The following is a 23,641-nucleotide window of genomic DNA, read 5'->3' on the forward strand; positions in this document are numbered from 1 at the left end:
TTTGAGCAAAAGTGTACCTATCAATAGCATATGATTTGGCAGTCCTTGTGTAGTTTATAAAATATAGAACTGATTATTTAACAAGTCCTAAATCATATGTGTTTGGAAATCACCCGTTATGTCAGTTGACCCTAAGTTTTACTTGTGTTCCCTTACTTTTGAGTGAACCATTTCAATACTAAATGCTTTGAAAATTTGAAGAATGAAATGGTTGTGAATAAAATGGTTCACCTCTACAGAGTAAAGTAAACTACACATGAATGAAAAGGAAATACATAGTGTAATCTGGTGTAATCTGTGAATTTTATACAGATTATTCTTTGACGCATTATTATTTTGCAATGGGCCGGACAGCAATGCTTACAGGAAATTGCACTATTTTCTAATAAATATACTTTAAGCTTTATAAAATTTATTGAATGATACAGCATTACATCATACAGTGCTAGAAATGAATATTATAGAAAACTGCCTTATTTTTTATGTAAATAATTATCATACTTTTACATAAGAAAGACTGTAACAATCCAACAATTACGTAAGACATACTGACATACAAGAAAAGATTTCTGGATGTGAAATAAATCAGCCTTCCCAACTGGCATTTCTTCAATACAAAATACATTTGGTTTCCAGAAACACGATATATATTTTATAAAATCTATTTGATTGGTGCAGATATTCATACGATTTTTAGGTGAAGTTCAAGAAGGAATGGCCTTCTGGATTATAAAATTTTTCATCGTGTTTTCTTGATAATCACCACACACAATTATCAATTGCATACAATACAGTGGAACATGTTTACACATACACAGTGGGGCTGTAGGTCATCTGGATTATATAAAACCCAGATAATCTGGAAAATTCGGAGAAAATAAAAAAAAAAATAAAAATGGCAGGGGTTAAATGCCATAAACACATAATTTATACTTATTTTCATGTAAAAACAAATTTAATATTATTTTCACATACATTTTGGCCAGTGTTTTGTATACTGAAAAATCAGCCAGTTTCCTTTAAACCAGATTTGTATATCATTTATGCAGCATGATCATGCAGGCATTTCATTAGTATTTATTCAGTCAAAGTTGTTTCTGTCCAGCATTCCAAATAAACCATAATTTTGGCCAGGTGCATTGTTGCCTCTGAATCTATCATAATGTCTTCAGATTGAATGTCAACTTTGTCATTTAATTACACACCACTGTCATCGTTATCAAAGACAAAAAAATAGTGACAATTTTGTCATCTGAAATCATATGACAGTAAGAATCATTGTCATTTTGCAGCCAGCCTTTTACACCATTAACATCTACAATGGAGCACCCTGAAATGGCTGTAAATGCTTCAACAAACTCTGATGAGGCAACATTGTCACCAGTTTCTTCACTCAAGGTGCAAACTGTGGCAGTGAACACACAAACGGATGGCCATAGATTTTCCAGTAGTTCGTGATTGTTCACTCGGCAAAATAATCAAAAGCAGTTGCAGTCCTATAAATGATGTCTTTGACATTTATAGATTGCAAAGAGTTATCACACTATTCCTCCCTCTTTTTCAGCAAGCTTACAAAGTAGGTGACTTTTATACATATGCTTAACATTTTTCTGAACTCACTGGATGCAACAGTGCCATTGTGTTACATGATCGAAATCTGACTTTGAAGCCGCCACTGACCTGCTGTTCTACACCCTGATGTGACAAATCATTATAGGTTAACAATATGGCAATTAGAGGCTGACAGTCTTCTTTTGGAAATTTTGTTACACTTGGCACAAAATCTTCGAAGAGCCAGTTTTTAAAAACTAAGCTGACTATCCCCAAATACTTTTGTGACTTACAAGAACTGCCAAGGACTCAGACGTTTTTATGTATGGAGATTATTTTGATTTTTTATTAACAGAGGAGGAATTTTATGTTCCATAAAAAAGGGATTTTATGTTCCATAAGACATTACTGTAAGCTATTATTGTAATTATGTTCTTCTCTTTTATACACTTTTGCAGAGTCATCTGATCTGGAACTTCATTGGGTAACATCTGATAAAAATATTGAGATTCGTCAGTGTTGTAAACTTCATTGGAGTCAAATTTTGAACTGTTTACCAGTTACTGTATCCCCTGAACTGTTTTCACTAGTCACTGACAACTGGTGTGTTCAGTGTCTGTCTTTCCACTTTTGTAACCAACCCTGGCTGTCTGTGAAGTTAGGATCACTTTTAGAAAGATTCTTGTTTAAACTTTTTTCTACAATTCTGGGCACGAAATCAGAACACCACTCTCCTCCTTTGCATCAAACCATATGAAAATATTGTCATATAGTAAATAATTTTTTGCATTTTTTTGTCATCCCAAGTGTCTCTAAACTGTCACTGACACAATTTTGAATGAAAAGTCTTCAATTTCTCACAACCTGATGTCGAAGTTACATCACCGAATTCTTCAAAAATGTTTTCAACAATACTTCTGCAGGCATCCTATACAGCACATCTAACATTTTGTCAATAGACACTAACACCATCTTTCTTTTCGATATAATTTTACATTTGCAACAATCGGGTGGGTGGGAGGGGAGGGGGGGGGGGGGGGGGGCCACACAGTACTGTGTAAATAAATGTTAACTTTTTAACTGACAATGTGCCAGGCTCCATGTACGGCAATTCGCTGAATATGAATTACATTATTGTTGTCCATAATTGTTGGCACCATTAATTCCAGAGCATCAAATACACTTACCATGAAAAAATAGGAAGAGAAAAACAATGATTTGGATGAACTGGAGATCTGGATTCTACATCTAAATCTATACTTTGCAACCCACCATGAGGTGCATGCCAGAGGGTAGGTCCCTTTGTACCAGTTAATTAGGGTTTCTCTCTGTTCCATTCCTGTATGGAACACAGGAAGAATGATTCTTTGACTGCCTCTGAGCATGCAGTAATTATTCTAATCTTATTTTCATGATCCCTATGTGAGCAATATATAGGGGATTGTGGTATATTCCCAGAGTCACCATTTAAAGCTGTTTCTTGAAACTCTGTTAATAGACTTTCTTGGGACAGTTTACATCTATCTTGAAGAGTCTTACAGTTCAGTTCCTTCTGTGACACTCTCCCGTGGATTAAACAGACCTATGACTATTCATGCTGGTCTTCTCTGTATATGTTCAATATCCCCTGTTAGTCCTACCCAGTATGGGCCCCACTCACTTGAGCAATATTATAGAACCGTTTGCACGAGTGATTTGTAAGCAATCTATTTTGCACATGGATTGCACTTCCCCAGTATTTTACCAATAAACTAAAGTCTACCATCTGCTTTACCCAAGACTGAGCCTATGTGATCATTCCATTTCATATCCCTACAGAGTGTTACATCCAGGTATTTAAATGTGTTGTCCAAATTCCAACAGTGACTCATTGCTATTACAGTCATAGAATACTATGTTGTTTTCATTTTGTGAAGTATACAATTTTGCATTTCTGAGCATTTAAAGCAAGTTGCCAATCTTTGTGCTACTTTAAAATCTTATCAAGATCTGACTGAATATTTATGCAGTTTATTTCAGACAGTACTTAATTATAGATAACTGCATCATCTGCAAAAAGCCTGACGTTACTATTAACATTTTCAGCAAGGTTGTTAATATACAACATGAACAGCAAGGGTCCCAACACACTTACCTGGGATACACCTAAAGGTACCTCTACATCTGATGGTGACTCTCCATCCAAGATAACACGCTGTGTCCTTCCTGTTAATCACAGATGCATGCTAGACTCAAACTCAGGATGCCAATTGAGATGACTACAATTTCATTAAGTTGGTACTGATTAACATATGTTGTACAACAGGAAGCCACAAGGAAAACTTAAGATAAATAGAAGTGCTGTAACACAAGAACCATATACACTACAAGAACTACAATTATGATTTTATCTCAAAGCTGGTGGAAAAACGTTCATAAAATGGCAAGCAGAAAAAAAACCATAAGTAACCACAGAGCAAACACACGAATGTTTATTTTCATCATGAGTTTCAACTGCAGCAGTACATGTACTGAAACAGAATCATGTACAACAATGTTCTTCATATTGGCTCAAAATAACCAAACCCTGAAGAACACATATATATCACAAGGAACATGTGTTTCTTCTAACAGTAAAGTGGGAAAAAAAACATTTAATGGAGTGAAAGGAAAGTTGCAGAGCTTACTGATTTGTGAATTTTTTTATATTTTGCAGTGTTCCTGAGACAGCAATGTGGAATCAGCCCTCCAGTCACTTATATGGCAGCGGGATAGTGCTTAAAACTGCATTTGGGCTGGCCGGTGTTTCAGTCCATAAGTGTCAAGGCACATAAACAAGATACAGAACTGGCTCACCTCACTGTCGTACAAGGTGGGTCTCAAATCATTACTCTACACAAGCTTGCCAATGGATAGATGCTTAGATTGCACAAATGATGCATCTGCTTGGCCACAATGGTAAGCACCTGAAGTTTAAAAGTGTACATGCAAACGTTGATAATCTAAAATGAGCTGCACTATCATTAATTTCAAGGAAAAGTGTTGAAAGTATTTCCACTTATTGTGGCTGGATCAGTTAGCAGTCATCTTAGAGTTGAAGTAAGAGCTACAAGAATGATATCAAAGTCAGCTGAAATGAGTTATAAGCCAAAGAACGTGATGGTTAGGGTATTCTTATTTTGTATGAGAGTCGTAATTTTTCGCAGCTTTACTGTATGGTTAAATGAAGACGGCGTCCTCTTGGATAAAATATTCTGGAGGTAAAATAGTCCCCCATTTGGATCACCAGGCGGGGACTACTCAGGAGGACGTCGTTATCAGGAGAAACAAAACTGGCATTCTACGGGTTGGAGCATGGAATGTCAGATCCCTTAATCAGGCAGGTAGGTCAGAAAATTTAAAAAGGGAAATGGATAGGTTAAAGCTAGATATAGTGGGAATTGGTGAAGTTCGGTAGCATGAGGAGCAAGACTTTTGGCGAGGTGAATATAGGGTTATAAATACAAAATCAAATAGGAGTAATGCAGGAGTAGGTTTAATAATGATTAAAAAAATAGGAGCACTGGTAAGCTACTAGGAACAGCACAGTGAATGCATTATTGTAGCCAAGATAGACACAAAGCCCACGCCTACCACAGTAGTACAAGTTTATATACCGACTAGCTCTGCAGATGACAAAGAAATTGAAGAAATATATGATGAGATAAAAGAAGTTATTCAGATAGTGAAAGGAGACGAAAATTTAGTAGTCATGGGGGACTGGAATTTGATATTAGGAAAAGGAAGAGAAGGAAAAGTAGTAGGTGAATATGGAGTGGGGGTAAGGAATGAAAGAGGAAGCTGCCTGGTAGAATTTCATGCAGAGCATGACTTAATCACAGCTAACACTTGGTTTCAGAATCATGAAAGAAAGCTGTAAATGTGGAAGAGACCTGTAGACACCTGAAAGTTTCAGATTGATTATATAATGGTTAGACAGAGGTTTGGGAACCAGATTTTAAATTCTAAGACATTTCCAAGGGCAGATGTAGACTCTGACCACAATCTATTGGTTATGAACTGTAGATTAAGACTGAAGAAACAGCAGAAAGGTGGGAATTTAAGGAGATGAGATATGGATAAACTGAAAGGACCAGAGGTTGTAGACAGTTTCAGAGAGAGCATTAGGGAACAATTGACATGAACAGGGGAAAGAAATACAGTAGAAAAAGAATGGTTAGCTTTGAGAGATGAAATAGTGAAGGCAGCAGAGGACCAAGTAGCTAAAAAAGACAGAAGAAATATAGAATTTAATTGATGAAAGGAGAAAATATAAAATGCAGTAAACAAAGCAGGCAAAAAGCTATACACACATCTAAAAAATGACATCGACATGGAATGCAAAACGGCTAAGCAGGGATGGCTAGAGGACGAATGTAAGGGTGTAGAGGCTTATCTCATTAGGGGTAAGATAGATACTGCCTACAGGAAAATTAAAGAGACCTTTGGAGAAAAGAGAACCACTTGTATGAATATCAAGAGCTCAGACAGAATACCAGTTCCAAGCAAAGAAGGGAAAGCAGAAAAGTGGAAGGAGTATATAGAGGGCCTGTACAGGGGCGATGCTCGAGGGCAATATTATGGAAATGGAAGAGGACGTAGGTGAAGATGAAATGGGAGATATGTTACTGGGTGAAGAATTTGACAGAGCACTGAAAGACCTAAGTCGAGACAAGGTGACAACATTCTGTTACAGCTACTGATAGCCTTGGGAGAGCCAGCCCTGACAAAACTCTACCATTTGCTGAGCAAGATGTGTAAGACAGGTAAAATGCCCTCAGACTTCAAGAAGAATATAATAATTCCAATCCCAAAGAAAGCAGGTGTTGACAGGTGTGAAAATTACTGAACTATCATTTTAATAAGTTACAGCTGCAAAATACTAACACGAATTCTTAACAGACAAAGGGAAAAAGCTAGTACATGCCGACCTTGGGAAAGATCAGTTTGGATTCCATAAAAATGATGCAACACGTGAGGCAACACTGACCCTACAACTTATCTTAGAAGATAGATTAAGGAAAGGCAAACCTAAGTTTCTAGCATTTGTAGTCTTGGAGAAAGCTTTTGACAATGTCGACGAAACTCTCTCTTTCAAATTCTGAAGATGGCAGGGGTAAAATACAGGGAGCGAAAGGCCATTTACAATTTGCACAGAAACCAGATGGCAGTTATAATAGTAGAGGGGCATGAAAGGGAAGCAGTGGTTAAGAAGGAAGTGAGACAGGGTTGTAGTCTATCCCCGATGTTATTCAATCTATATATTGAGCAAACAGTAAAGGAAACAAAAGAAATATTTGGAGTAGGAGTTAAAATCCATTGAGAAGAAATAAAAATTTTGAGGTTTGCCAATGACATTGTAATTCTGTCAGAGACAGCAAAGGACCTGGAAAAGCAGTTGAACAGATTGGACAGTGTTTTCAAAGGAGGACATAAGAGGAACATCAACAAAAGCAAAACAATGATAATGGAATGTAGTCTAATTAAATCAGGTGATACTGAGGGAATTACATTAGAAAATGAGACATCTAACGTAGTAGATGAGTTTTGCTATTTAGGGAGCAAATAACTTTTGATGGTCGAAGTAGAGCGCATATAAAACGTAGGCTGGCAATGGCAAGAAAATCATTTCTGAAAAAGAGAAATTTATTAACATCGAGTACAGATTTAAAAAAAAGTGTCACGAAGTCTTTTCTAAAAGTATTTGTATGGAGTGTATCCACGTATGGATGTAAAACATGGACGATAACTAGTTTAGAGAAGAAGAGAATAGAAGCTTTCGAAATGTGGTGTTACAGAAGGATGCTGAAGATTAGATGGGTAGATCACGTAACTAATGAGGAGGTACTGAATAGAACTGGGAAGAAGAGGAATTTTTGGCACAACTTGACTAGAAGGAGGGATCAGTTGGTAGGACATGTTCTGAGGCATCAAGGGATCACGAAGTTAGTACTGAAGGGCAGCATGGGGGGTAAAAATTGTAGAGGGAGACCAAGAGATGAATACACTGAGCGGGTTCAGAAGGATGAAGGGTGCAGTAGTTACTTGGAGATGAAGAAGCTTGCGCATGATAGAGTAGCATGGAGAGCTGCATCAAACCAGTCTCTGCACTGAAGACCACAACAATGACATGAGACAGCAGTAAAATATTACAAGAGACAGCAAGAAAAATTTGGAGAACTGTTTTATAGTGGTACAAGGGTCGTACATTACACCTAATAGCTTCTAATAGGGTAACCCACAGACATCAGTTCAAAGAAGGAACTGTAGAACTACAATATCCTGAGGGCATGGAAGTTTTGGATTTCCTTGAAATCAAACTTTCAAGGATCATGCCAAAGTGAAAACAACCACAGAAGTTAGCGCGCTCTCTCTCTCTCTCTCCCTCTCTCTCTCTCTCTCTCTCTCTCTCTCTCTCTCCCTCCCTCCCTCCCTCCCCCCCCCCCCTCTCTCTCTCTCTCTCTCTCTCTCTCTCTCTCTCTCTCTCTCTCTCTCTCTCTCCTTCTCCAGAACATTTTGATGGTGAAACAGAACCCACGAAATGCCAATGAACAATGACAAGTGTTCTACTAATGTCTGTACTAAATGTCAAATGACTAGCAGGGATACTCACATCACATGGAAGCTTCTATACCTTTAAGTTAGGCAATCATTCTGAATGGTATTGTTTGTTGCTCAGAACTGACAAATTCTGCATTGTGGTCTGTCTAACTCAACCAACAGCAATTTCTTCCATTTACATATTGTTTATCAGAGCAATTTACCCTACCAGCAGTGGTCATTATAATTGTAGTGCCTATATAACTTAACATATATAGGTGCTTGTTGCTTAAGACCCCAATGATCTGACAGTGATGAATTACAGTGAAATCTCGTGTAGATGTGACATCGTCTCAGTCAGGCAACAGAATAACAAAACTCAAATGAGAGAAAGATAAATTAATGACATCTTCAAAATTCTGGTATGATCTTTCCTTTAGTCTGACACAGTACAAGTGTAAGCTGCAGACACTGTACAAGTAAGCTGCTAAACTGATGGTTAACAAGAGTAATCTGAATCTTTTGCAAATCTTGCAAATATTAAAATGTATGGAACAGTACAAACCTAAAAACCATGTACTTAGTTTTCAACTAAACTGTGCTTTCTATATACACACACACACACACACACACACACACACACACACACAGGGAAACATTCCACATGGGAAAAATATATATAAAAAACAAAGATGCTGTAACTTACCAAATGAGAAAGCGCTGGTATGTTGATAGACACAATAAAAAACACAGAAACACACACACAAATTTCAAGCTTGTTTCTGTACCTTCTTATGGGGGAAGTGAAGTGAGTGTAGACCGGTACAGCCAAACCATAATGGAAAAAATCCTCCCTCTGCTGCATTCCACTTGGAAAGTAGACAGCTTGATTCATGCAACGGGTAGCCAGAATACGCAGCATTGTATTCAAATAAGGGTTGGCAGGATTTACTGCTGTATCCAGAGATGTTGCCAGCTCTTTTCCACACGATGTCTTTAACTCAAATCCCTTAAAAAAAGGTTAATAACATTGTGAGAATTCATCACTCTTACACACACGAAAGGGTAGGGGAGGGGGGGGTGTACATAAAACAAAATAAATGGGACTTCTTTAAAATCAATTACTGCAATTATTATAATGTATACCACTCTATGAAGTTTCCACAAAAGCACTAAGGGAATGGGGCTTTTAAACAGCTTTCCAGTTTGTTCCGAATTATTATCTCCTACTATTCAAACATTACAGAAGCTCTTCTCACTACTTTGCTGGATAACACTTCTGGAAGAAAGTATGCCAAGAAATGATATGCCATGGCCTACGGCTGTTTTGCAGCTAGAGAATATGTGGAAGTAGTATGGGAGGTGTCTAGCCACTCCCAAGAAGTAGACAGTGCTTTAAATAAGATTGTCAGAGACGTTATCAGATGCCTGAGGCCTACAGCTGTCCTCACAATTTACCCACTTGTGGCTACAGCGCTACCAAATATCACACCAAAGTAGCCAGTGAAACAGAGAAAAAATCAGAAAATTCAACCACAGCACCAAACGGTTCCAACTTGTTGTAAGTCAAGGACGAGTTTTATCCAACAGGCAGTAATGCTAGAAGGCTTACCTGAGACCTCCCACCAATCTACATGGTTGTACTTTCTGCAAAAAATATAAACCTGTGCCCCAAAGAGGAAGTTACGCAGGCGGCAACAACAGCATAGTACATGATGATAAAATGCAAAGTAAACACTATTAAGTGGAGCTACTCTGATAATGACCAGTGTGCATGGGGAGAAACACGCAATGATTGAACATTTACTCATGTGCTCATGGGTGGAGTTTGTTTGCACAGAGGAAGATCTGTTTTTGTGCAATAATAAGGCCACTGAAGCTGCAGAGTTTTGGAAGACGAGAATTTAGATATTCTCACTTGGACACAGAAAATAATGTAGTACGGGTTGTTTCAAGACTTAACTGTTCAGTGCTGTGTATGCTATTGTGAAACTTTCTGAAGGCTAAAATGGAACTTAAACTCTTGTCTTCTGAGGGAACTGCTATTGGCAACTTAGGTATCTAGGTAAGTCTTACGGTACAGCTGAGAGTTCCATCTTTCAATATCTTGCTCTAACTTTCTCACTTCTATCAAAGGGTTAAAAGGGAAATGGATTTTAGAGCAGTGTTAAAAACATTTCTACGTAATACATGTTTTTATGATTTTTAGCTTACAAAAGTACTAGCCATTCTGGAAACTGCTGAGTATGGTACTGTCTTTGCTATGTGTGTGTTTTACATGACAATGGTCCTACTCCTGGTCTTCTGTTTTCTCTGTTCCGGGTACAGCTGAACATGCAACAGCTAAATATACAGACACTCTGCAAGCCACTGTACAGCGCGTGGCAGAGGGTACCGTGTACCACTACTAGTCATTTCCTTTCTTATTCCACTCGCAAGTAGAGTGAGGGAAAAAACCACTGCCTACATGCCTCTGTATGAGGCATAATGTCTTGTACCTTATCGTTGTGGTTCTTACGTACAATGTATGCTGGCGGCAGTAGAATTCAAATTCCAGATCTCTGAATTTTCTCAAAAGTGTTTCTCAAAAAGAACATTTCCTTTCCTCCACGGAATTCCATTTGAGTTCCTGAAGTATCTCCGTAACACTTACATGTTGTTCAAACCTACCAGTAACAAACCTTGCAGCCTGCCTCTGAATTGCTTCGATGTCTTCCTTCAATCCGACCTGTTACAGATCTCAAACATTACAGCATTACCCAAGAATAGGTCACACCAGCATCCTATATACAGCCTCCTTTACAGGTGAACCACTCTTTCCTAAAATTCTCCCAATAAACCAAAGTCAACCATTCACCTTCCCTACCACAGTCCCCACATGCTCATTCCATTTTGTATTGCTTTGCAACATTATGCCCAAAATTTAAACAACTTGACTGTGTCAAGCAGGACACTAGTAATACTGTATTCGAACATTACAGATTTGTTATTCCTACACATCTGCATTAACTTACATTTTTCCACATTTAGAGCTAGCTGCCATTCATCAACCAACCAGAAATTTTGTCTAAGTCATCTTGTATATTTCTACAGTCAGGAAACTTCCACACCTTACAGTACACCATAACATCATCAGCAAACAACAACAGATTGCTGCCCACCAAATTACTTATGTTTATACAGAACAACAGTGGTCCTATCACACGTCCCTGGGGCACTCCTGATGATACTCTTGTCCCTGATGAACACTCACCATCGAGAACAACATACTGGGTGCTTTTACTCATGAAGTCTTCGAGCCACTCATATTTGTGTACTTATTCATATGCTTGTACCTATGTTACCACCGTGCAATAAGGCACTGTGCCAAATGCTTTCCAGAAATCTAGAAATATGTAATCTGCTTGTTGCCCCACACCTGAAGTGAGTTTGAAATAAGAAGACTAAGAAAGAGTTACGAATAAAGTTGGCAGGAAACCATATGTTTACGACAAAATTTGTGTATCTATAATACAACTGTTTATAATTTTTATGACATGAGCTATTTGAAGTTTTTAGATATGTCTGACATATTGAAAGCTTCTCTTACTAAATCGATATTGAGCAGGCTGGTGCAGTTTGAAGGTACTGGGCTTGCATTCAGGCAGTGCAGGGTTCAAACTCCAACCCGAGCATCCAGACTTGAGCTCCCTGTGGTTTCCTGAAGCTGTTATGATGAATTCCAGGATGGTTCCATTGTAAAGGCCATGTCTGATTTGCTACACCGTCTTCGTTCTATCCAACCCAGTTTTGTCTATAAGTGGAGCTATTTCTGTGATGTATGTACAGGGTGTTTCATCAAAGTATTTATGTCATACAGGATACTTCATCAAAGTATTTGTGACAAATGTCTAGGGGTGATAGATCACGTAATAGGGGACAACTCTTGTTAGAGACGAAATGTTCATTGATGTTTCCCAATGATGCCAGGTACAGTTTAAGACTGGTTATGGCCTGAGAGATGGCAGATTGTATGCACTCTTCGGTGTTCATATGCAATATGTGTTGGCTATCATCCAGTCGTTTGCTCAGTGTGAACAGCAGTAGGTACGGTACACAAATGAGGATCCTGATTTGCTTCTAAAATATCTTTCTCCACTTAAAAACACTCATTCTTATGGTTTTCCTCTTGAAAATCACTCTTTATCAATTTACAAAGGTAGGCAGCATGCTGTACAGCTGGTTAGTAGCGGAAGTGGCAGTGAAAATTTTGTCTCTAACAGAATTTGTTCTTCATGACGTGATCTATCACCCCTAGACATTTGTTGCAAAGACGCTGAAAAATCCTGTAGATATTCCTGTAATGCATCTGACAAGTCCTATACATTTACATTAACTAGTCAAAGGATAAAACAAAAATTCAATAAATAAATTAATGAAAAACTCCATGAAGAACAATACCACTGGAACTGGATCACTAGCAGAATTAGACAGTAATTACATACTCTTGGAGGAACCAGGCAAGTATTCAGCTGAAACGGTGTATTGAAACGATGGGAAACCATAACAAAGTAAGTTAGATCTACATTTGAAACCAGCTTCTCCTGATTATGAGGCTAGTGTTCTAACACTATACATAACTACTCCATAATAGCCTTAACAGCACAGTTACTGTCATTAAAATGTACTTACTAGAACACTTCCTGCTTTCACAAGAGGCTCAAAATTTGCAGGAGCAGGCTCAGGATGACGCCGCAACATTGCACACTCAGGGAACTCTTCCAGGATCTTTTCTGCTACTGATATGTTAGCCAACAACATGAATTCCTCCACCATTGAATTTGTTTCAAGCAGTTGTTTGGCTTTCACATCTATTGGATCATGAGTCTCACTATCGATATTGAAGCGTATTTCAGGAGAAGCAAGGACGAGTGCACTGTAGAAAAAAAAGTATGCTAGTATGTAATGCTGCTTTCATTTAGCTGAGTTCTTAAACAATGTTTCTTACAATATCTAATAAGTAAAATTATAAGAACACATACACTGTATTTTTTAACTTTATATAATAAAAATACATTTTGTAATGAATTTATCATTATTACTAGGTGCTTAAATTATAATTGTATACCTGCACACATTTTACAAATCTCAGCTTATAAATAATGTCTGAACTGAGGCCTTTTCAATTGTGGTATCAGACTGCATTATATCAGAACTCTTGAAACATTATAAAGAACTTCGTGCAATAACAACAAACAAAAGTATCACAAAAATTAGTACAAAGGTACTGAATAGCAAAACATATTGGTTTACAAAACTTTTGTATTATATTCCTTGGTAATAAGTTAGTTGAGAATGCATCAGTTTACAGTGTTGTAAGCCATAACAATAATTCTCAAAGCATCAATTACAACAACACACTTTGATGACCAAGAAATAATACAATGATGCAGACTTTTCGTGCAGCTCAGTGAGTAAGTGATCAGCTATATAACCAAAAGTTCAGGATTCAATCCCCAGCTGGTCACAGAATTTTTTCTGTCACTTAGCGCATCTCTCTTGTGCGTGAAAATGTGAAAGTAAACTACGGAGTCCACACTAAACTGCAGGTCCTTTTATAGCTGGCTTACCCAGTCAGTTGGAAGGATGGATGAAGACAAGAGTATCCAGGCTCCAACAGGACAGCACCTACTAAAGAACTGTGGATTGAGAACAGCTTGATTTTACTTTATGGAATTTTCAGTGTGTAATTATCTATTTGCAAAAGTTGTTCAGTGTGTATTCACAAAATCTGATACATCCTTCTCAACTCCACAGTTCTGTAAGAATCACACTCATTTTATTTGCATAATTTGGAATATTTTTTATGATCATTTATTGGGCTGTTGTTGTTGTTGTTGTGGTCTTCAGTCCTGAGACTGGTTTGCTGCAGCTCTCCATGCTACTCTATCCTGTGCAAGCCTCTTCACCTCCCAGTACCTACTGCATCCTACATCCTTCTGAATCTGCTTAGTGTATTCATCTCTTGGTCTCCCTCTACGATTTTTACTCTCTAAGCTGCCCTCCAGTACTAAATTGGGCTTATGTTTTGATTATGTAAGAAACCATACTATTGTCAACCAAACCCATTTTTTTTCTTTTTTTAATCATGAATTAATCTTCATCTCAGTGCTATAAACTCACTGTTTATGTAGGAGTCCAGCAATAAGATGGTGCTCCCTGTGACACCACAATGCCCTGAATCTAACTTGGGTCTCAGCCCACAGGTGTAAACCCAGATTTGGGTGCCTGTGTGATAATTTGGTTAATACGGTACATGTAGATGGCAGTTCTGTGTTCTTTGTATTGAGCACAGAAGATCAAATAATATAACTGTACAGAATTTTGGCCGGGCTACTTCTCTTGACGAGGACTGAGGAAGCTGGTGAGAGCTTCCTCTAATGGGATCGTTTAAATGCTCTGACAGTCCACTCTACCTCAGAACTGACACTCTGGAAATGTGAAAGTCTTCAGATGCTCTGTCACTGTGCTGGCACACCTGTTTAAAAGTGGAAGGTGTAAATTGGGAGCCACAGCTGGACACAATTCATGTAAGGAACACCCTCTATTTAAAGAAAACTGGAGCCGAAGCCTGGATTATGGCTGTTACTGAACATGCCCCACATGTGTGCCATATACAGAAAATTAGATAGATTAGATTAGATTAGATTTACTTTCATCCCAATTGATCCGTAGTGAGGAGGTCCTCCAGGATGTGGAACATGTCAGAAAAACAACAATACATGACAAATATTTAAACTAAAACAAATAAGCTAATGTACCATTCCACAGGTCCCAAGTGGAATGATCGTCATTTTTTAATGAACACTAAGAGTCATTTTACAAATACTATTGCACTGAATTTAAAATAAAAAAGTTTTTTATTTATTTATAAGGTAAGAAACATGTAATACAACTACTGTAATACTTATTTACAATGAACACATTACTGCACTGAAATGGTGCAGAAGTTAGATTATACTTACACACACACACACACACACACACACACACACAAATTTTCAGTGAACACATTACTGCACTGAAATTGTGCAGAAGTTATGTTGTACTTATATACAAATCAGTTGGTTTTCCTCAGAAATTCATCAATGGAGTAGAAGGAGTTGGCCACCAATAAATCCTTTAGGCTTCTCTTAAACTGAATTTCATTGGTTGTTAAGCTTTTTATGGCTGCTGGCAAGTTATTGAAAATGTGTGTTCCTGAATAATGCACACCTTTTTGTACAAGACTAAGTGACTTTAAATCCTTGTGAAGATTATTCTTATTTCTAGTATTGATTCCATGAATTGAGCTGTTGGTTTGAAAAAGTGATACATTTTTAATGACAAATTTCATTAAGGAATAAATATATTGGGAAGCTGTAGTTAGTATCCCTAGTTCCCTAAACAGGCTTCTGCAGGATGTTCTTGAGTTCACACCACATATAATTCTTACTGCACGTTTTTGTGCCCGGAAAACTTTAGCTTGGCTTGATGAATTACCCCAGAAAATAATCCCATATGACATTATGGAATGAAAGTAAGCATAGTATGCCAGCTTTTTCATTTTTATATCCCCTATGTCTGACAAAATTCGCATTGCAAACAGAGATTTGTTAAGACGCTTCAGCAGTTCTGTGGTGTGCTCCTCCCAGTTGAATTTATTATCAAGCTGTAATCCCAAGAATTTAACACCGTCCACTTCTTCTATCTTCTTGTCATCATATGTTAGACATATACTCTTGGGACACCCCTTACAAGTTCTGAACTGCATGTAGTGTGTTTTTTCAAAGTTTAGTGACAAAGAATTGGCTAGGAACCAGTGATTAATGTCTACAAATATTTTATTGGCTGATCTTTCTAAGACTACACTTGATTTGCTATTTATTGCAATGTTTGTATCATCAGCAAACAAAACAAACTTGGCATCTGGTAATGTTACTGATGAAAGGTCATTGATATACACAAGAAAAAGTAAGGGCCCCAAAATGGAACCTTGTGGGACCCCACATGTAATTAGTTCCCAGTTGGATGATGCCTGATAGCTTGATACATGTCTCTTTCCTAATAACACCCTTTGTTTCCTGCCAGAGATATAAGATTTGAACCATTTTGCAGCATTTCCTGTTACACTATAATATTCTAGTTTACTTAAAAGGATATTGTGATTTACACAGTCAAATGCCTTTGACAGATCACAAAATATACCAGTTGCCTGCAATTTTTTGTCTAATGAATTAAGTACATTTTCACTGTAAGTGTAGATAGCCTTCTCAATATCAGAACCTTTTAGAAATCCAAACTGTGACTTTGACAGTATGTTATTTGAGATAAGATGGTTATAAAGACGACTGTACATTACTTTTTCGAAAATTTTTGAGAATGCTGGCAACAGTGAAATTGGACGGAAATTTGATGCTATTTCTTTATCTCCCTTCTTAAACAGTGGCTTAACTTCAGCATATTTCAGCCATTCGGGAAATATTCCACTGATAAACGACTGGTTACACAGATAGCTTAATATGTTACTTAGCTCAGAATCACATTCTTTAATTAACTTTGTTGATATTTCATCATACCCACTAGATGTTTTTGATTTTAAAGATTTTATGATGGACATTATTTCTGTTGGGGTAGTGAGGGTCAAATTCATATTATGGAAGTTACTTGAAATGTCTGGTCTAAGGTAATCCATAGCAGCATCTACCGAACCTGACAACCCCATCTTTTCAGTAACAGTTATAAAATGTTTGTTAAAAAGTTCTGCAACACTATACACATCTGTCACCAATGCATCATTTACTCTTAATGCTATTTGTTCCTCTTCATGTCTGGTTCTACCGGTCTCCTCCTTCACTATATCCCATATTGTCTTTATTTTGTTATCTGATATGACTATCTTTTCCTTGTAATATATTTGCTTTGACATCCGTATTACAGTCTTTAATATTTTGCAGTATTTCTTATAATGTGCTATAGCATCAACATTGGAAATGTTTCGGATTGACAGATACAGTTTTCTTTTTGTTTTACAAGATACCCCTATTCCTCGAGTAATCCATGGCTTCTTTGTAGACTTTGCTCTAACCTTGGTAAGTTTTGGGGGAAAGCAGTGTTCAAATAAGGTAAGCACTTTATTAGCAAAAATGTTATATTTTTCATTCATGCCATGAGCACTGTAAACATCAGTCCAGTGAATGTCTCTGAGGAGTGTCCTAAAATAATCAATTTTTGGCTTACTGATTACCCTCGTGAGCTCAGATTTAACAGATTTTATATCCTGTTCAGTATTAACATTTAACAGAAGGAACTGCATGTCATTGTCTGAGAGGCCATTGACTATTGGTTTTGTAATATAATTTTGTTCATTTGACTTTTCTATAAAGATATTATCAATGGCTGTTTGTGAGCAAGTGGTTATCCTAGTGGGGAACTTTACTGTGGGAATTAAGTTGAATGATAGTGTTACTAACTCAAATAGGTTCTTATTGGGAGAGTCTTTAAGGAAATCTACATTGAAATCACCAGCAACCACTATTTCTTTGTTTTTGGTTGTTAAATGGGCCAGTACAGCTTCAAGGTGGTTTACAAACAGATTAAAGTTACCTGCAGGTGCTCGATATACACTTAATATTATGAAAGATTTTTTGTGAAAATCTAATTCTGTTGCACATGCTTCCATATGCTGTTCTAGGCAAAATTTATGAATGTCTATGTTCTTAAATTTATGACAGTTCCTGATGAATGTGGCAACTCCTCCTTTCTCCATTTCTAATCTACAATAGTGAGATGCTAACCTAAACCCTGTAACACTTAAAAGTTCTATACCAGTGGTCACATGATGTTCAGAGAGGCAGATTATGTCAGCTGGGTTTGAAGACTCTAATTCATCTATGCAGATAGTTAATTCATTAATTTTATTTCTCAGTCCTCGAATATTTTGATGCAATAAAGATAGCTGACATTTCACATTGACTGACTTAAAATTGGATGGAGTTAAAATATCTGCTGACAGTTGAAAATTCTTAACCAATGGCTGTTTATGTTGATGTAATAAGCTGGAATTATGTTTTTTGATTTCTTTCTCAAACTGAAGGTTTGTCTCAGTTCTAACCTCTCTTAAAATTTGTTTTCTTTCTGTCCTCCCTACCCTAAAAAAGGGTCTTTTCTGAATCCTATAACCACTGGTATTTTACCACTCATGACAGTGTCTCCCCCCTTTAACTTTCCTGCTATTTCCCCAGCCAATTTACCCTTCCCCTTCCTGTTGAGGTGAAGGCCATGCCTAGTATAATCCCACCTACTGACAGAATCAACATGAACCACACCAATGTGTGACCCCGCACCCGACATGAGCAGCCGTTCCAGCTCCAAATTAACTCTCTTGACAGAAGAGTTCAAATGAGGTCGGTCATGGCGCCCAAGAACAGATACAAACTCAACACTGGTATGCCTCGATGCTGATGCAATCTTCGCCAGGTCACACTCTATGCTGTACCCAGGATCTCTGTCAATACTGTTACCTGCCCCACCCACTATAACCATGGTGTCTTCCTTAGTGAAATCTTTGCAAAGTGATCCTAAATCCTCTGTCACCTGCTCCAGACCAGCACTAGGTTTAAAAAAATTGGTGACCTGGTATTCTGATCCTAGTTCATCCTGCAAGAGTTGGCCAACACCTCTTCCATGGGAACTACCTAACAACAACACTTTCTTTCTCTTTACTGATTTCCCTAAATTCTTACTTTTCAATTTGCTGCTGAAAGTTTGTTGTGCCCTGTCTACACCTGTAACTGCTTGAGGCTCACCAGCTTCTAACTGAAGCAACAGGTCAAATCTATTTTCCACATTCACCATAAAGCTGTCAGACAAAGTTCTAGGCCTGTTCCTCCTGTTGCCTGTTGCCACTTCCCACCTCTCTTTACCCCTCTCCCTCCTTAACCTGTCAAGATCTCCCCTGGCCTTGTCTAACTCAGCCTGAAGGGCAGCAATTTTCCCCTCCTGTTCCAGTATCTTCCTATATGTCGACCATGATCAATCATTTTGGTCCTTGACAACACATCGCAAAAATCCATGTGAATTCTCTCTCATTGTTGCTCTGGTTAGGCCAGCAGTTCTCCAACAAATAATCTGCCACCTGAATAAAATACTACTTAATAAGCAACACTATGAAAAACAAGTAGCACGAATATTACACAGAACCAAAAACAATGGAAATAGCACCCATACAGTAACTATATAATCAAGATTCAAGAAAGAAAACAAACAGAAGGTAAAAAAACACAGGGTTACACAATCAACACTGGCACTACAGTCCATACAATCTCAGAGAACATAAACAATGGTGACAAGAGTATCAAAATGAAATGGTACACAATAATATACACACAGGACAGCAAATTTACTGAGGAAATCAGGCTTACACATAACATACAGAACAAGAAGGACACTCCAATCATACTTCCACACACTAGCAGAAAAAAATACCACAGAGCAGCTATATCCCAGTTACTGTATCAAAACTGGTAATAATTGTACCTGGGGTTGATGGGCAGAAATGCCAAAACACAGTACAATGAACATATATTTGGTGAACATTTAAAAAAGCTTCATCATGAATTGAACAACAGCCAAATAAAAAACAAATGAATACAGTCACCACAATATAAACAAAAGATGGCAGAGAAAAACACCACAGAAAATTGTAAATCTACAAGTAATAAACACACACGATAAATACATGGCTTTAACACACATTGGTAAAAATGCAATGTACAACTACGAAACACACACATAAGTGTTAAGAAAAGGATATCCTAGAGGCATAGAACAACCAAACACAGCTCCATTATGGCACATAGGTGGAAAGGACAACATAAAACTGCAAATAGAGTACAAGTGTTAACAATTTTGAGTAACTTGTAAACTAGAAAGTTCTTCTTAACTGCAAAAAATCAAAAATTTGTATTGTTGAGTTCAGTATTATTTCATCACAAATCTAGCATACACTATCTGATCAAAAGTATCCAAACATTGTGATATAATGTGGAATTGACCACTAGATGTCACAAGCAGCAGACTCGCCAATGTAAAAGGAAGCAGGAAGTATTGTGGTGTCAACAAGGATGTCGTAACAGTGAATGGGTCTGTTAGGAGAGCTCAGTGACTTCAAAGATGGACTAGTCATTGGCTGTGACCTGAATAACAAATCCATTAGCGACATGTCAACCCTACTATAACTGCCCAAGTTGACTGCTGATGATGTCACTGTGAAGCAGAAAACTAAACCAAGGCCAGGCAGACTCTATGCACTGACAGCCAGGACCATCGAGCACTGTGGAGGGTAGTTGTAAAAAATCACATGAAATCAGTGGAAGGAATCACTCATATGTTCCAAAGTGCTACCAGAAGTTCAGCTAGCACAATGACTATGTGTATGGACTTCAGAAAAATGAGGTGGACAGTGCATGACTGGAAATGAGTGATTCGGATTGATGTATCATGTTATACCATATGGCAATTAGGATATGGTTTTACGATATGGGGGTGTGGTCACGGTATAGTCACCTTATTGTGCTTAAGAAAACACTAAATGTGAAATGATATGAATATATTTTACAGCATTGTGTACTGTGTATGGTATAGGAATAGTCTGGAGATAACTGACTGTATCAGCTTCACAAAGTACCCTGTCATAAAGCAGCTACCATAACATAGTTGTTTGTGGACAATAAGATTCCTGGAATGGACTGGTCTACCCAGAGACCTGGCCTGAGCCAAATGAAACATCTCTAGGATGAGTTAGAACATTGGCTTCACTTCAGATCCCAGTGTCCACCATTATCACCTTCTTAGGTAATGGCTCTTGAGGAAGCATGGGCTAACATTCCTCCACAGACATTCAGACATCTCAGTGAAAGTCTCCCCAGCAGAGTTCTAGCCATCATAAAAGTGAAGGTAGACACAACCTATTTCCACTAATAGGTGTATGGATACTTGTGATCAGCTAGTGTATTGTCACATGGAATCCAGAGTCTGGTACCTATACTAGAGCATGGTAGTTAACAAGAACTAACACTTTACTCTGAAAGCAGGTTTAGTGCACAAAAGCAAATACAGAGCAGAAGATTCCTCTCACAGCACAAAGTGCCCCTATTGATTCCTATGTGAAATGTTCTGGCAAATTACAACATTCTGAACATAAATAAGACCTTGAAACTTACAAAAAATCAGAAATGTCAAAACCAAAATAGAGTAAGCAGGAATTGAACCGATGACATGCCCATCACCAGCCATTGACAAAAAAAAATGGCTCTCAGCACTATGGGACTCAACTGCTGAGGTCATCAGTCCCCTAGAACTTAGAACTACTTAAACCTAACTAACCTAAGGACATCACACAACACCCATCATCACGAGGCAGAGAATGCTAAACATAATTTCTCACTTCTACAGTAATTCTTATCAGGCTTGAAGAGTATTCTACTGATATTCGTAGCAGAGAAATACTTTGCTTCTTTCAGAGAGTCCAAAGTCTCATCAACTATAGGCAATGGGTATGGATTATCTTTGGTGATTTAGTTCATCTACCCCTATTTATGCAGAAATTGCATGTGCCATGTTTCTCCATCACGAGACTTACAGGGGAGCGCCAAGGACTTCTGATCGCTGAATGATGCTTTGCAGAATCTTCTTGCTTTTGGATTATCCATTGTTTAGCGGGAGATGTCCTACATGAATGCTAGCTGACGGGGGATTCCCAGTGCATTTATTTAGCTTATGGCTACATGACCACTGAAAGCTCTCAGGGGATATTTTTGAACTACATGGTGAACAGTCTGCTTCTCAGCACCACAGTCACAACTCAGAGAAGTTATTTTCTTCCACTTATGCACAAAATCAGCACACTTGCCAGAGTTCATTCTTATTCAGCTAAGAACCAACCGGATCTTGTGTGGCACATCAAAGCCAGATGGCTGGGTCGATATGCATGACATTTTAAGTTGCTACATCTTAGCATTAATCTGCCATGCGTATTTCCAGCAATCACTAGTATTAAATCCGTTACCAACTAACATCATTGCAGTTTCCAGGAGTGGATGACAAGAGCAAAGCCTTCCTATACTGATGGTTGGATTATCTGTCTGAACAGGGAGGTGAAGATTTTTCTGCAGTTTTTTGTACTACAATAAGTGCACTTTCCCATGGCAGAGGAGGAGGTGGTATCTAGCTAAGTAGGGGTAACCAGAGAGCAGATGTACATCTGATTGTACAACATATAAGACACATGGTATGGTTGAGATGTGTTCGACAAGTCTAGGAGGGACAGTCTGTAAAAGGGCAAATCAATCCCAGAGCCAAAGTATGGAGTGTCCATGCTAAGGATCCCATGATGTACCACAGAGTTTCTGTAGAACGTTATCTCAAGGTTTAATTTTGGCAGCTGCTCTTAATATACGCTGAAACTGATCATTCTATCCAGCATGACCCCAAGATATTTTGGATTTCTGTTATGTTTGAGTGGCCTCCTTTCAAAGTACATCTACATCTACATCTACATTTATACTCCGCAAGCCACCTAACGGTGTGTGGCGGAGGGCACTTTATGTGCCACTGTCATTACCTCCCTTTCCTGCTCCAGTTGTGTATGGTTCGCGGGAAGAATGACTGCCAGATAGACTCTGAGCACGCTCGAATCTCTCTAATTTTACATTCGTGATCGGCTCGGGAGGTATAAGTAGGGGGAAGCAATATATTCGGTACCTCATCCAGAAACGCACCCTCTCGAAACCTGGACAGCAAGCTACACCGCGATGCAGAGCGCCTCTCTTGCAGAGTCTGCCACTTGAGTTGCTAAACATCTCCGTAACGCTATCACACTTATCAAATAACCCTGTGACGAAACGCGCCACTCTTCTTTGGATCTTCTCTATCTCCTCTGTCAACCCGACCTGGTACGGATCCCACACTGATGAACAATACTCAAGTATAGGTCGAACGAGTGTTTTGTAAGCTGCCTCCTTTGTTGATGGACTACATTTTCTAAGGACTCTCCCAATGAATCTCAACCTGGCACCCGCCTTACCAACAAGTAATTTTATATGATCATTCCACTTCAAATCGTTCCGCACGCATACTCCCAGATATTTTACAGAAGTAACTGCTACCAGTGTTTGTTCCGCTATCATATAATCATACAATGAAGAATCCTTCTTTCTATGTATTCGCAATACATTACATTTGTCTATGTTAAGGGTCAGTTGCCACTCCATGCACGAAGTGCCTATCTGCTGCAGATCTTCCTACATTTCGCTGCAATTTTCTAATGCTGCAACTTCTCTGTATACTACAGCATCATCCACGAAAAGCCGCATGGAAGTTCCGACACTATCTACTAGGTCATTTATATATACTGTGAAAAGCAATGGTCCCATAACACTCCCCTGTGGCACGCCAGAGGTTACTTTAACGTCTGTAGACGTCTCTCTATTGAGAACAACATCCTGTGTTCTGT

The 23,641-nt window shown here is 38.2% G+C and overlaps 1 protein-coding gene across 1 annotated transcript in view; it reads right to left on the reverse strand.

Moving 5' to 3' along the window:
• LOC126479936 (exosome complex exonuclease RRP44) overlaps window positions 1-23,641 on the reverse strand; it is a 148,386-nt gene that overhangs the window by 42,602 nt on the left and 82,143 nt on the right. The window contains exons 13-14 of the mRNA XM_050103826.1: window positions 12,781-13,024; window positions 8,898-9,118 (exon numbers count right to left, since the gene is read on the reverse strand). Coding sequence (XP_049959783.1) covers window positions 8,898-9,118; window positions 12,781-13,024 — 465 coding nt within the window. The remainder of the gene's footprint in view (window positions 1-8,897; window positions 9,119-12,780; window positions 13,025-23,641) is intronic.

The sequence above is a fragment of the Schistocerca serialis genome, chromosome 1 (assembly GCF_023864345.2).
Source record: "Schistocerca serialis cubense isolate TAMUIC-IGC-003099 chromosome 1, iqSchSeri2.2, whole genome shotgun sequence".
Lineage (NCBI taxonomy): Eukaryota > Metazoa > Arthropoda > Insecta > Orthoptera > Acrididae > Schistocerca > Schistocerca serialis.